Source organism: Eptesicus fuscus, chromosome 6 (assembly GCF_027574615.1).
Source record: "Eptesicus fuscus isolate TK198812 chromosome 6, DD_ASM_mEF_20220401, whole genome shotgun sequence".
In the NCBI taxonomy this organism is placed as follows: domain Eukaryota; kingdom Metazoa; phylum Chordata; class Mammalia; order Chiroptera; family Vespertilionidae; genus Eptesicus; species Eptesicus fuscus.
Window position 1 is genome coordinate 13,826,827 of NC_072478.1, and position 13,004 is coordinate 13,839,830.

Here is a 13,004-nt window from a genome sequence, read left to right on the forward strand (position 1 = left end):
AGGGAAATGTATGTTTCATAAAATGTTTGGGAAAGTGTTTCCTCCTCTGTTATTTTCTGATTCTTGTGCAATTTCAGGTGCTCTGACTGCAAGAGCAGGGACGTGTCCTTGGTGCAGAGCACTCTGCCCTCATCTCCTTACTGTCCCATAGGACTTGCTATGCCTTGACTGAGTTGCTGCTCTATCCTGGAAGCTGGGAATCATACTAGAATCCTCTTCCCTTTACTCTCCACATCCAATTGGTCACAAGGCCCTGTTGACACCCCATCTCCCCCAATATTTCTCAACTCCCCACAGCCCTTGTCTTGGTTCAGATCCTTATTACCCACTAGCTGATGGGTTAAACAAGGGTTGGTCACTAGCCCGGCCAGCGTGGCTCAGTGGTTGAGCATCGATCTATGAACCAGAAGGTCAGAGTTCAATCCTCAGTCAGGGCACATACCCAGGTTGTGGGCTCCATCCCCAGTGTGGGATGTGCCGGAGGCAGCCAATCAATGATTCTCATCATTGATGTTTCTCTCTCTCCCCCTCTCCCTTCCTCTCTGAAATCAATAAAAATATTAAAAAAAGAAAAAAGAAAAAAGATTGGTCACTAGGCTGCTTCGCAAAGTGGCCCTTGGTGGAAATTTCTGGCTTTTAGGGCGAAATCGCAAGCTCTTGTACCCCACCCCTCAGTCAGACAAGTGTAGGTCTGCACGCGGCCTCCAGCCGGGCTGTTTCTGCGCCGCCTGGAAAGGTACCACGCCTCATGCCCGTGCTTCTGCCCTTCCCGGCCTTCGGCCCACTGGCTGGTTCTGGTGGGACTCCGCTTGCGGGCTCCTCTTTGGTACCCGCAGAGCAGGATGAGCCGCGCAGTGACTGACCCTGTCAGCCTGTCTGTCCGCTCCGCTGACTTCTTCCCGGCCAGGGGCATCGCCGCGGATACTGGGTGAGGCCACGGTGCGTGTGAAGTCGAACCCCTACCGCACACGGTTCGGTGCGGGTCCGACCCCGCAGGAGCCCAGGTCGGGTTTCCCCAAGAACGCAACCGTCCGGCTGTCAACCTCGCCCTCCGTCCCACCCGCCAAGCAGCCGCAATGCGGGGGCGGTCGGCGCAATGAGTCACAACTGCGCCTGCGCATGGCGACAGAACGAGCGGCGGCCGGAGGAAGATGCGGTCGGAAGCGGCCGTGTGCGCGCAGCGCCGCGGGAACGCTGGGACGCTGCGCACAACCACTTCCGGGGCGCGGCGGCGTGAAGGGAAGTGGTGCCGGGGCAGGGGTGGCGGCTTTCCCTCGGGCCTTCGTAGGGTCGGGGCTCCGATGTCGGTGGTTCCTGCCCTTTCCTTTTGGTGGAGGGCTATGGCCACGGTGTGAGTGAGTTTAACGCGCCCAAACCAGGCGGCCGGGGCTCCCTGCAAGGGCTTCACCCAAATCAGATCCAACCACTCTACCTTCCAGCTACCATCAGCAGGCGCTGCCAACGTCCCAGGCACACTTCCTTTCCATCCATCCTCATCCTTTTCGACTGGGCCCAGCTCGTCATGAGCACATTTCGGTTGCAGAGGCTGGAGAGGGAGTGGGGAAAGGGCTACCTCAAATAGGGCAGGTCGGCGAGGGAGACTTCAGAGAGGGAGGGGGGCTCTGTCTTGAAAAGGGCAGGTGGGCAAAGGGCATGCAACTCTAGCCTGAGGCGAGGGTTCCGCAGATGGTGCAAAGGCAGGGGAGGGGGCAGCTGTGTGGTTGGATGGAAGAGTTCCACTGCAGCACTTAATGGTTTGGTTGGTAGTTTATAACTCGATTTGCTGTGATGAGAACCCCGGACTGCCAGCTGTTGAAGGATGGGGAATTGGTTTTGAGAAATAGAAATGACAATGGCCTGCTGTATTCTTAATTGAGAGGATGCTTTACCTTCATTGCAGAGTATATTCAGTCTGTTAAGAGCGGAGGGGAGATGGCTTCCAGACTACTGCTTTCTTACATTTGCCCACCCTTTTAAACTGTCAGACCGTACCGTGGCCCCTCTGAGCTTGACGTAAGGCCACTTCTATTGTCCAATCAATTCTTATCCTGAGCTTGGTTGTCCACCAGACCTTGAATCCAGACATGCATGAATTTGCTTAATTTGTTACCCATTGGCTGACGGACTGATTGTCACTCTTTTATTCATTTGTGAACTAATAATGTGGTGGTTTGGACCACATAGGCGATGCTGTATGCTTGTCTCAGTTTCTGTCTTCATAGATATCAAGCAGAATTTAAAATATAATTGTGTGTGATGCTTGTAAAGTACTGTTCACTGTGTTTTGCAGTCAGTTTGTACTGGTGAGGGACCTTAGGCAGAATGATGGCAATGAATTTGCCTTACAAATGCTGGGTTTGCTTTTCTGGTGCTGGCTAAAAGGTAGTTGGCTTATAGTGGGTGCTAAGTATTTGATGAATGGATAGCCTGTCCTGAAAATCATGAGTTTTTCTGAGGAAGTGTGTGTGTGTGTGTATAGAGTATTCCAAGCTTGATTCTGTCCTCCACTCTGATCATCTGATGCCCCACTGGCAGCTGATCAGAGTGGACCATCTTGCTGAGTCCCAATGGGGCTGGCTGGCAAGAGGGAGGGACCATGGGAGGTTGGCCAGCCACAGGAGGTTGGCTATGGAAGCCCACTGACCATCAGGGGGCAGCTCCTGTATTGAGCATCTGCCCTCGGGTGGTCAGTGCATGTCATAGCAACTGGTTGACCGGTCATCACAGTTGTGTAGACTTTTATATATAGAGATTATACCAGGCTTAGGGACAAACTTGACTATGATGATCACTTCAATTTGCCTTCTAGCCATTAGGATACTTTTTTTTTTTTTGCCTTTGAAATAACTTAGCACCAAGAAGTTACCCAGCAGACAGCAGACAAAGGTACATCTGGATAAAGTGGGCAAGAACGGCACTCTGGAGTCTGATTTCTTGGATGTAAATCTGTATCAAGCACAACTCCTACCTGTACTTTAATACTTTCCAATGTTCCGGCAATTATGTCCCCTCAGACCGAGGTACTACATAGTATGGGGATGAGAAGCGGTCCCTGTTCACTACAGTGGCCTCATTTGATAATTCTGGCCCATGAGGTCTGCCAAGTATTTTAGGAGCTAACACTTATCCTTGAACTTGTCAGGTCTAATCCACATTAGAGATGTCACAACAGTAACAACTGGGCTTTCTGAAATTATTATTTCTCTGCTGGCTGCCATGCTGTCACCTGGAAACCAGTAAAGAGATAGAGTGGCTTCACTTTTATAGTTGTGGACAACAGCATGTATGTGTAAATATACACTTTTCCCTCACGCACATATGTAACCTCAGTCGCGTCAGCACTGATACACCAGACTGGAAACATGTTTTAGTCACACTTTTTGTTTTTAACCTTGAGTCAATATAAACTGTGTTCAAAAGTTATGAAAAGATGTACATACTTTACTGCAGATTGAATGGTATTATGTGTGTATGTGTATGTGTGTATCAACCAAACCAATCATACTCTTGGAAGAAATTGAGCCAGACTTAGTGCAATGAGAAAGTAATTTCCCAAGGTTGAGGGGCCCTGGCTTTTAAGAATGCAAGTTTCAAACCTCTTCATGTGTTGAGAGTGAGACGTTCCTGTAGAAACACTAGACTTGATTGCTGAAACCGGGTCAGTAGAAACCATTGAAGTTTATTGGCGGTCACAATGCTTACACTGTATGCAGCAAACACCCTTACAAGTCTATCCGCAACCTGATCACGCAAGAAAGGATTCACCAAACAGTCGCCAGAGGAGAAGGAAGAAAAAATTAATAGGTTTGTTTCTGGGGGTAGAGGAGAGAAATAAAAATAACACCTAATTGATGAGTGTCCCATGGGCAAGAGCTGAACTAGAGATGTGTACAACTAGCAGCAACAATTGTGGAAAAAGTACAAGGCAAATAGCTTTCTCCATTCATTTTCCTCTGTAGGTTAAAATTCTTTTTTTAAATATTCAAAACATTTATTATGGTTTTCATTTTATAAAAATGTATATTTTTAAGGGTATGGGAGAATGTTAAATACTTCATGCTAGGCAGACCTTGTTATTAAGAACCCCTCCACTTAGTTACTCCCTCCAGTTCATACATTCACGAGTGCAGGGCACACATATAAATATCCACACGCACACACCCACACACACTGCCTCAAGGGCTGGGGAAGACTGGAAGTTGTTGGCCACACGCAGTTGGGTCTCTGGTGGACTCCTCCAAATCGCTCCACAGGAGAGCAACTGGCTCATCTCTCTCTCTGGTCTCCACCTGTACAGAGACCAGGAACCCTAATCATAGACTTACATCCGACTGTAGAAGCAAGAGGCATCTGTCTGAGGATGAGGGTAAGCAAAGCGGGAAGCAGGACGAAGCTGAGAACACCGAACACTTTAGCGGGAGTGGCGGCACTGCGGGAGACCGGGGGCCTAGGGCAGCATCTGTGGTTGCGGGGAGGGGTGGTGCTCCGCATGGCTTAGAGTTCCGAATAACAAGGGCGATACAGTAACAGGAAGTGATAATGGGGGGGAGGGGGGGGGAGGGCAAGGAAAGGGCAATAAGAAAAAATATACATTTGGAATTTTTACCTTTTTTTGCCTCTCTACACTGTCACTAAATATATCTCTGCATGTCCACACACCCTCTTCAGTAAAGCTTCAGGCCACCAGAATACACATTTTCCTCACTCGCATACACAACCCCTCACATCAGCATTGGTGCACTAGACTCTGTAAAAATTTTTCAGTCACACTTTTTTTTTAAACTTGAGTCAATATAAACCTTGTTCAAAATGTTATGAAAAAATGTACATGTTTTTACAAGGCAGGTTGTGGCAGGACACCGGGGGTTCTTCGCCTTTGGGTGGCCCCAGGAGGGGGCTGGAGTCTCACATATTTGTGTCTCTATCTCCTCCCACCACCCTTCCCACCCCATCCCCCAAGAACCAGCAGCGCCCTGCCCCCTAGTGAGTGCACTCACACCCCTATTCCCTGGGGAAACAGCGAGGTGACCTTTGCCATTTTTCCCACCCCCTTGGAGGAGGGAGCCGGGATCAGCCAGGCCCTCTCCCTTGTAATTGTTTGCCCCTCGGGGCCAGACCGAAAGGACGCTGCTCTGTGCAGGTAGAGTCCAAGGAGGTGTCAGCTCATCATATCATTGCTGTTCACGCCGTAAGTGGAATTCTTCATCGAGTCGTTCACTTCCCGACGGAATGCTGACAGGTTCTGGGTGAACCTAAGAGAGGATGCACGGAGGTTGGGGGAGTAAGGTGAAAGGGGAAGGTCTTTGCCTAAAGGTTTCTAGCAGACAAGTGGCTACTGAGAGGCAGAGCTATGAACTGATGGGTTGTGTTTCTAAGGTCAGTAAATATCAGACTTAAGACTCAGGGAAAGGTGGGCTAGTTTGTGCCCCTTCTACTGGCAACTTCAGGGCAGGCCTCGAGATGTGCTCGTTACATGGGGCTGAGGGCACCGTGGGTTGGTTCACGGCAGCACAAAGGAACCTCACTGACAGAGGCAGGAAGCAACCGTCACAAAGGATGAGGATGAAGCTACTTCATTTCTTAATGCCTAAGAGACCTATGGCATCGAGCTATGCTGTCCAGTGTGAGAGGCACTAGCCACATGTGCCCGCTGAACACCTGACTTATGCCCAGTGCAACTGAGGAACCGATTCAAAAGAAATGAAATGAAAATGCTATATTTTAAGTTAGTTAAAATAACATAAACTTTAAAGTTTAATTTAGAAAAATCTCAATTTAGTTATTGGGAGAATTTCTACATGTGTTTGGAACAACTTCAGTATGGGGAATCTACTTTGTCATCTGTAAATTTTATAAAGATTTAGATTTTATCATATTTCTGATGAAACTTTAGCATCTGAATTGAGATGCCATGGTAAGTATAAAATACATAGGTTCTTGAACTTAGTGCAATAAAAAGGATGTTAAAATTCTATTTAAAAATACTGATTACACCTTGACAACATTTTTGATACAATGGGTTAACTAAAGTATATTAAAATAAATTTTGTGTTTTACTTTTTTTAATGTGGCTGCTAGAAAATTTAAAACTACTTATGTGGGTCCAGCCAGTGTAGCTCAGTTGGCTGAGCGTTGACCCATGCACTGAGAGGTCACCGGTTCAATTCCTGGTTAGGGCACATGCCCTGGTTGTATGCCAATAGGGGGATTGCAGGAGGCAGCCGATCCATACTTCTCTCTGATTGATGTTTCTCTCTCCCTGTCCCTTCCTCTCTCTCTAAAATCAATACAAACATACAAAACAAACAAACAAAAAATCCGAAAAACTACGCATGTGCCTTGCTTTTCTATTGGATAGCACTGCTTAAACGGCCTCTAAAGACAAAAGATTTGAAACACAAGTCATCCAGGATTTCTTGGCAGGGCCCTGCACACTCCACTCACCTGTCTCTGTTTTTCGTTAGAAGATTTCGCTCTATGCCTTCCATCAGGTTTTCGAAACACAGGTGCATCGCCTGCTGCTTCTCTGGGGGCTGGCTGTTCACAATGCTGCTCCTCAGGTCAGAAAAATACTGGGGGCAGGAGTGGGGCAGGGCAGGGTGAGGAGAGAAGATGGAAGAGCAGATCAGCCCTCCATCATCTGCAGGGTTGAAGGATGGAAAATCTACTAAAATTGGATACCTTTTTTTTTTTTTTAAATTTCAAGCACGCACTTGCAGGATAATATATCTTTACCTCACTTAATCACCTGCTCCTTAATGGGACTTATGCTTGTTCATGGAAGAGCTGATACTCTGATCTCCAAGTATGTTCTCCCCTTGTAACACTTGCTCATCCTTTACTTTTGTCTGACCTGCCCCATGTGCTGACTTCGACCAGGCAGGTGATTCTGTGTTGTTCAAAGCACGAGTTTCCCATTGTGGCATGTTTCTGTGCTGCTCAGTGTCCTGAAAAACGTGCCCCTCCCCGTGCCCCTGGCGCTGGGCGTCGGGGAGGTGGCTCGCTTACCTTTTCATTAAGCAGTATCAAGCCAAGCAGGGGTCGGGACATAGACCACTGGTTCCTACAGTCTTCAAAGATGATGATGTTCAGCACCGTTGACAACATCTGGAAATGGAGAAACTGAGGCAGTGACCTAGTGGTCGCTACCCAAACTAATTAGATTCCAAACGGAGGAGTTTATTAGGGTGGAAGCCTTTTCTGGCTAGGGTAAACCAGACAAATATTTTATGCAGCTTCATTTTAATCTTCTATTACAAGGTAAGTTTTTCTTCTAAGACATTTCCTTGCCTGTTCGTTAAAGTGGTTTGTTAATTCATTTTAAAATGAACCTTCCCAGTTCACCCTGACTTGTGGAAAATGGGATCAGTCAAGAAAATGATTATGGTGCAAAATGACTTTGCACTATAGCTCCTTGCACTTATCTCAGCGAAGAGAACTTTGTAACATTTTTGGGGATGTGATGGGATGTGCATTATTTTACTGCTTCCTTAGAGAACAATGTGGACCAAGAGGAGATATGGGAGAAAAAGCTTTACAGGTGCAAGCTGCTAACTCAGGCGCCATGCACAGCCAAGCGGGGCGAGGCACTGTGCACAGGGTTGTTGTGACACTAGAACGTCTATATCCAATGATTACTTTGCACACTCAGAACCTATCGCAATTCTAAGGCATAACTTCCCCCGGGCAGCAGTAGTCTGGTGAGCTACCAGACTCATCTTGCTTGGCCTCCCCTGTCTTGAAGAGAGGTTCCTCCCCTGTGGGACACCCCGCGCACCCTCACGTCCTTACCTGCTGGATCATCTCTGGATGCTGCTGCATGATGTGCAGAAAGCGGTCACTCTCCTGGTTCAGGGGTGCTGTCCTCTTCTTGGTGCTACGCGACAGCTGCTTGAAGAGGTACGTCACAATGTGGTCCAGGCAGGAGCAGCAGCCTGTGCATACCATGGTGTCTAGAAGGAAGAGGGGCCAGGGTAGAACGGAGCAGGGATACTGAGCTGCAGATGGGGACTTGGGCAAGCACGACTGCCCTTAGCTGAGACCCCAGGGGTACCCAGTCAGACTGGGAACCGTGACCAGTTCAGCCAAGGCCATGGGTTGGGATGCTTTTTGTTAACCTCTCACCCTTAACATAGGTCAAATTCTAAGTTTGAAAGTGAGTGTGTGATAATACTGTAAATAAATATTGAAATTATTGGCTCACTGTAGTATGGATGCATGTCTTCTGCTTCATAAAAAATAAATGGTTCACATGTAGCAAGTACTTCTATTGTGCTAAGGACTCTATAGATATTCTCTCTAATCTGTCCTCTCAAGAACCCAGGAGATAGGCATTCTACTTTACAAATGAGAAAACGGAGGTTTGGAGATCACACTGCTAGTGATCAGAAGCCAAGAAGCCAGAGCTGTGAGCCCACACTCGGAGGGACCTGGGGGATGGCGTTACACCCAGCGTAGCGCAGCCTATCAGCATCTGCAGTTTGCTAGTGGGCTGCAGACTCCGCTGTGCGTTTCACAAAGATGACACTGCAGCACAGCCTGTGGACCGAGCGCTGGGCTGGCGAGGATGAACCCTCACAAGAGTAAACCACGCTGTTTCTGTCTATGCAGAGGCCCCTCCATTCTTAAGAAGCTATAAAAAAGCCTTCCAGAGCAGGGTGTGCTGCCCTGGCTGGACTGCCCTAGATATGGCTGTGCACCCGGCTGACAACCCACAAGTCAGTCTATGCACTTGCAATGTATCCTGATTACTTTGCAGTTGATTTAATCTTCCATTTATGTTTTGCTCAGCCTAGTAATCCAAGACCCCTTGTGATCCCCAAGTGTGCCCCCACCCGTCTCTCTGCAGCTTCATTCCTTTTCACTCTCTTCTGCACGGGTGTACAGACATCTGGACTTCTGGTTCTTTCTTGCCTCTACGTGCCGGTACTTGTGGTCCCTGCTGCTAGGAAGCCTCCCCCGCTAACCTGGTAACACCTGTTCGGCTTTGAGGTTTATGCTTTGATACCAGTTCTTTCGTCAGCTTTCCTTGACCCCACTCCTGAACCCAGGAGTTTAGGGGTGCCTTCCTGAGAGCTCCCATAGCGCTTCTACTTCCCACTACTGTCCTGGGCAAGGGAATAGGTGGTTGTGTCTGTTTCATCCACCAGCAGGCTTTAATTTAATGAAGATTAAAATGAAGCTGCATGTCCCTTCTAACTGTGCATGGCGCCTGAGTTAGAAGGGACAGGGACCAAGTGTTATTAATCACTGTATCTGCAGTGCCTAGCAGGTGCTGGTCCTTAGAGGGGATCAGTAAGTATTTGCTGGATGAGAATGTACCCAGGAGTCATGTGCTCTGTTGATGGGCCAACTCCTGAAAGAGTAATCCTTTGGATACTGGGGCAAGATCCCCTCTTTCTGTTAAGTGGTAAAAACAAGACTACTACTCCAGGTGCTTACCAAGTGCAGTAAGTCCTTCAGATATGGAGGAGAGAATGTACATGATGACGTGAGGTTCCAGGCTGGCAATGAAGTTCATGTGGTCCTGCGTCAGGACTTCCAGTAGTGAGTAGTAGGACTGGCTGAGCTTGGGGTAATCCTGTGGGAGAACAGGAACACAAAAATCAGCCCAGGCGCTGTGCACAGCTCGCGGGGAGTGAGAGCCTAAATAAAAGGGCCCAGTCCCTTCAGATGGGAAAACAAAAGTTAGAGCTGGCTTAGAGTTCTGCAGAGAATGGTTCAATCACAGTCCGAGGCCAAGAGAAGACTGCCATGAGGGATCGGGCCTGCCTAGGAAGCTGAAGGCTTACCAGGAGATCACTGTGGGGAATGGAGAGGAGCAGCTTGATGAAGGTCTGGAGAGCATTGTCCAGAGCATCGTCTCCATAGAGACGAAAGACTCCAAAGTTGACATAACTCCCGCTGAGAGCAGCCTTCAGCATGGAGAAGCAGATGGAGATGCCCTTGAGCTTCAGTGCATAGACCTGGTCCTTTGGGACCTCTCCTAGTGTCAGGATGCGATTGCCTGAGTAGACATGTGATATATACTTATTTAACCACGTCACAATTGGTAGTTTATATACCAACTCAATCCTCCTGCTCCAAAGGCCCCGGTGCCAGCTGGCACTGTAATACAAACACTGAGCGACACAGCACGCGTGGCAGTGCTGTCCTGGTTACGGCCAGAGCTGGCCTGAGACCCACATGCAGCAACCAGGATGGAGCCGGAAGTCATGTCGGGCTGGACTCCTCTAAAGCACGTACCATACATTGTGATCATCTTGCTAGTTTCTCTGAAGAGTAAGATGCCATTGGGGGAAGAGACATCAAACTGGAGCCGCTGGGATCTGGGCCGAGAACACAAAGGAGAGAAAGTCAGAGGTGTGCTGCCGAAGGCTGGGTACCCCAGGCTCTAATCTGAGGACCTGGGGTGATTCTTTTTGTGCTGAGATATGCAGATTCCCTATCCTTATGTGAAGTAACCAAGTTGATCAAAGATATTTAACTAGTGATATAGCTTTTATCTTGAAGACCAACATGTTAGATTCAAGTTCTGCTGCTCAAATCGAAAACATTTAAAGGAAACAAAAACATGAGGCAGCAGATAAAATTACTCTCTTAAAATTGTTTTGTTTGATGAAAGCAGAGCTTCTACCACCATCACTTCTTGGTTTTAATGCCTTGTTTCTTTCCTAGGCATTTCCACTGTCTGAAATGACTGTCCATACTTGTTTTACTGTCTGTCTCCCCCCAGAATGTCTAACTCACAGCCTTTAGACATTAACCTACATTTACCTTTATAGCTTCGGTGGAACCAAGGGAGGGCACACGCATTGTTACACTTTGTAAGGAGACAAATGCAAAGGGACTGGGACTGCTCTTACATAAATCAGGCAGGAAGGCAAACATTTTAAAACAACCCGAGCTTTGAGTTCCTGACTGTTCCCTAGACCAGAGCAACTCTTCATTGGTCTGCCCTACCTTTTAATGAGTTTCACTGACTAATTGTAAAGTCTCACCCCCAGGAGTCCTGCTTAATCCTCTCCTTCCCTCCCACACTGATCCCACCAAGATCTCGCTCTACAATATGCCCTGAATCCTTCCACTTCTATGGCCCTCTACTGCCACTCTTGCCCCCGACAGTCCATTCTTCATGTGGTGGTTAGAATGGTACTTTAAGTAATGTAAACGAGATCACTTTAATTCCTTGCTTACAGTACTTCAGCAGCTTCCCCCTGTAATGAGAATACATGCCCCCTCTTCACTACTGCGGGACCAGGTCCTGTTAGATCAGCTTCTGCCCCTTGCTTGACTCCGCCTACCAGGGCTTCCCCATGTCCAAGGCCCAGCAAGCTCCCCCTTCTCAGGACTTCTGCAGTTGTTTTCTGTTTAGAGTGCTCTCGCCCCTCTCTCTGCAGGGCACCCAGAATTTTTCTTGTCATTCAGAACCCAACTTAAATATCACCTTCTCTGACCCCCTCTCCTTCAATTCCTTTGTTTAGTACCTTATTTTTCCTCTAGACCTTTCCACTGTTTGAAATGACTGTCCATGCTTGTTTTACTGTCTGTCTCCCCCCAGAATGTAACACCTAAGGTTTGGCTGGCACAATAGCTTAGGAAATTGCCTGGCAAAGAGTAGATGCTCTCAAATATATAGTTTATAAGTGAATAACTCTTAACGATAAGCCCCATGGGAGGCAACATCCTCTCTGAATTTTACAGACTCCGTCACCAAGGTAGTTTTAAAAATTATTCTCTCAGGAGTGCCACGAGAGGCGGATACACAGATCTGAAATTTTAGTTGAGTCAAAGTGCTGGATTTTTCTTTTTCTCCATCCCTCAATCATTGGACAAATCTAATTATCTGGTATTTGGGAATTTGTTCTTACTTTCTTTAAAGTGAATCTTTACTGATCCAGCTATAATCTGCCTAACAAATACCTTTTGTAAGAAAGGGTGTTCTGCCTGGCCTATGTGGCTCAGTGGTTGAGTGCCGACCTATGAACCGGGAGGTCAGGATTCAATTCCTGGTCAGGGCACATGCCAGGGTTTCGGGCTCAATCCCCAGTAGGGGGCCTGCAGGAGCAAGTTGATCAATGGTTCTCTCTCACCATTGATGTTTCTATCTCTCTCTCCTCTCTGAAATCAATAAAAAATATATACTTTTTTTTTTTTTAAAGAAAGGATGTTCTAATGTGCCCTGTATCACTCTTAACCGTCTCCATGAAACTTGATGGCACGGCATCATTTCCAAATGTTAACTTGTATGTGTGGGCAGGGAAATCAGAATCCTGGTTGCCAAATTCACTTCTCATAGGAATGTGGACAGTGAGACTCTTTTTAAAGTGACTTATTTCCTTCAAGCAGCCATAGCTTTGTATGGTTGGGACACCTTTCTTCTAAACAAAGGAAAACATATACCAGTAAACTTTTAGAAGTTTTCAAATTTTGATAGCATGAACCATATCATCTTCCACAATCTGCCGAAAACACTAGAAAAAGCAAATCCTCTTAGGACTCTCCCAGATAAAAGGGCAGTTGTGCCTTTAAAAATCTTGTTCCTCCTTACCTGTTATGAACTAATTCAGCCATCAGCTTGAGTACAGGTGTGGTGCAGGCTGGATCATGGTACCACAGCTCAATTGCCCGCTGAAGAATTGGCATGTAGGATGGGTATCTGTAAGTGAAAAGCTAAGGAAGAATTCTGAATTCAGAAAGGTACAGAATTTAAAATGATTTCTCAGCTCTGGCCAAGCATAAACTGTCAGATTAGTTTTCTAACTTCCTGTCTCTTGCTGTGCTAATCTTAGTCTTTCTAACCAGAAGGTGCTAAAGTGATTGTGTGTCCTTTAACTTGTAATAGGCATCTAATAACACATTGAAGTTCACATAATGCCTTTCTTCTGAAGAGCACAATGTATTTCATGTTGTTATTTATTCTCTTACCACTTGTGGTACGATAGGAATCAGCTGTTGGTTACATAACTTTGGAGAAACAGAGGCATTCTGCTTTGTGATTTGTT

At 47.0% G+C, this 13,004-nt stretch overlaps 1 protein-coding gene across 1 annotated transcript in view; it reads right to left on the minus strand.

Moving 5' to 3' along the window:
- Positions 1 to 3,654: 3,654 nt before the first annotated feature.
- Positions 3,655 to 13,004, minus strand: part of XPO7 (exportin 7) — a 94,346-nt gene continuing 84,996 nt past the window's right edge. The window contains exons 21-28 of the mRNA XM_054717233.1: positions 12,551 to 12,658; positions 10,246 to 10,328; positions 9,792 to 10,006; positions 9,442 to 9,580; positions 7,792 to 7,952; positions 7,009 to 7,107; positions 6,445 to 6,572; positions 3,655 to 5,252 (exon numbers count right to left, since the gene is read on the minus strand). Coding sequence (XP_054573208.1) covers positions 5,159 to 5,252; positions 6,445 to 6,572; positions 7,009 to 7,107; positions 7,792 to 7,952; positions 9,442 to 9,580; positions 9,792 to 10,006; positions 10,246 to 10,328; positions 12,551 to 12,658 — 1,027 coding nt within the window. The 3' untranslated portion in view covers positions 3,655 to 5,158. The remainder of the gene's footprint in view (positions 5,253 to 6,444; positions 6,573 to 7,008; positions 7,108 to 7,791; positions 7,953 to 9,441; positions 9,581 to 9,791; positions 10,007 to 10,245; positions 10,329 to 12,550; positions 12,659 to 13,004) is intronic.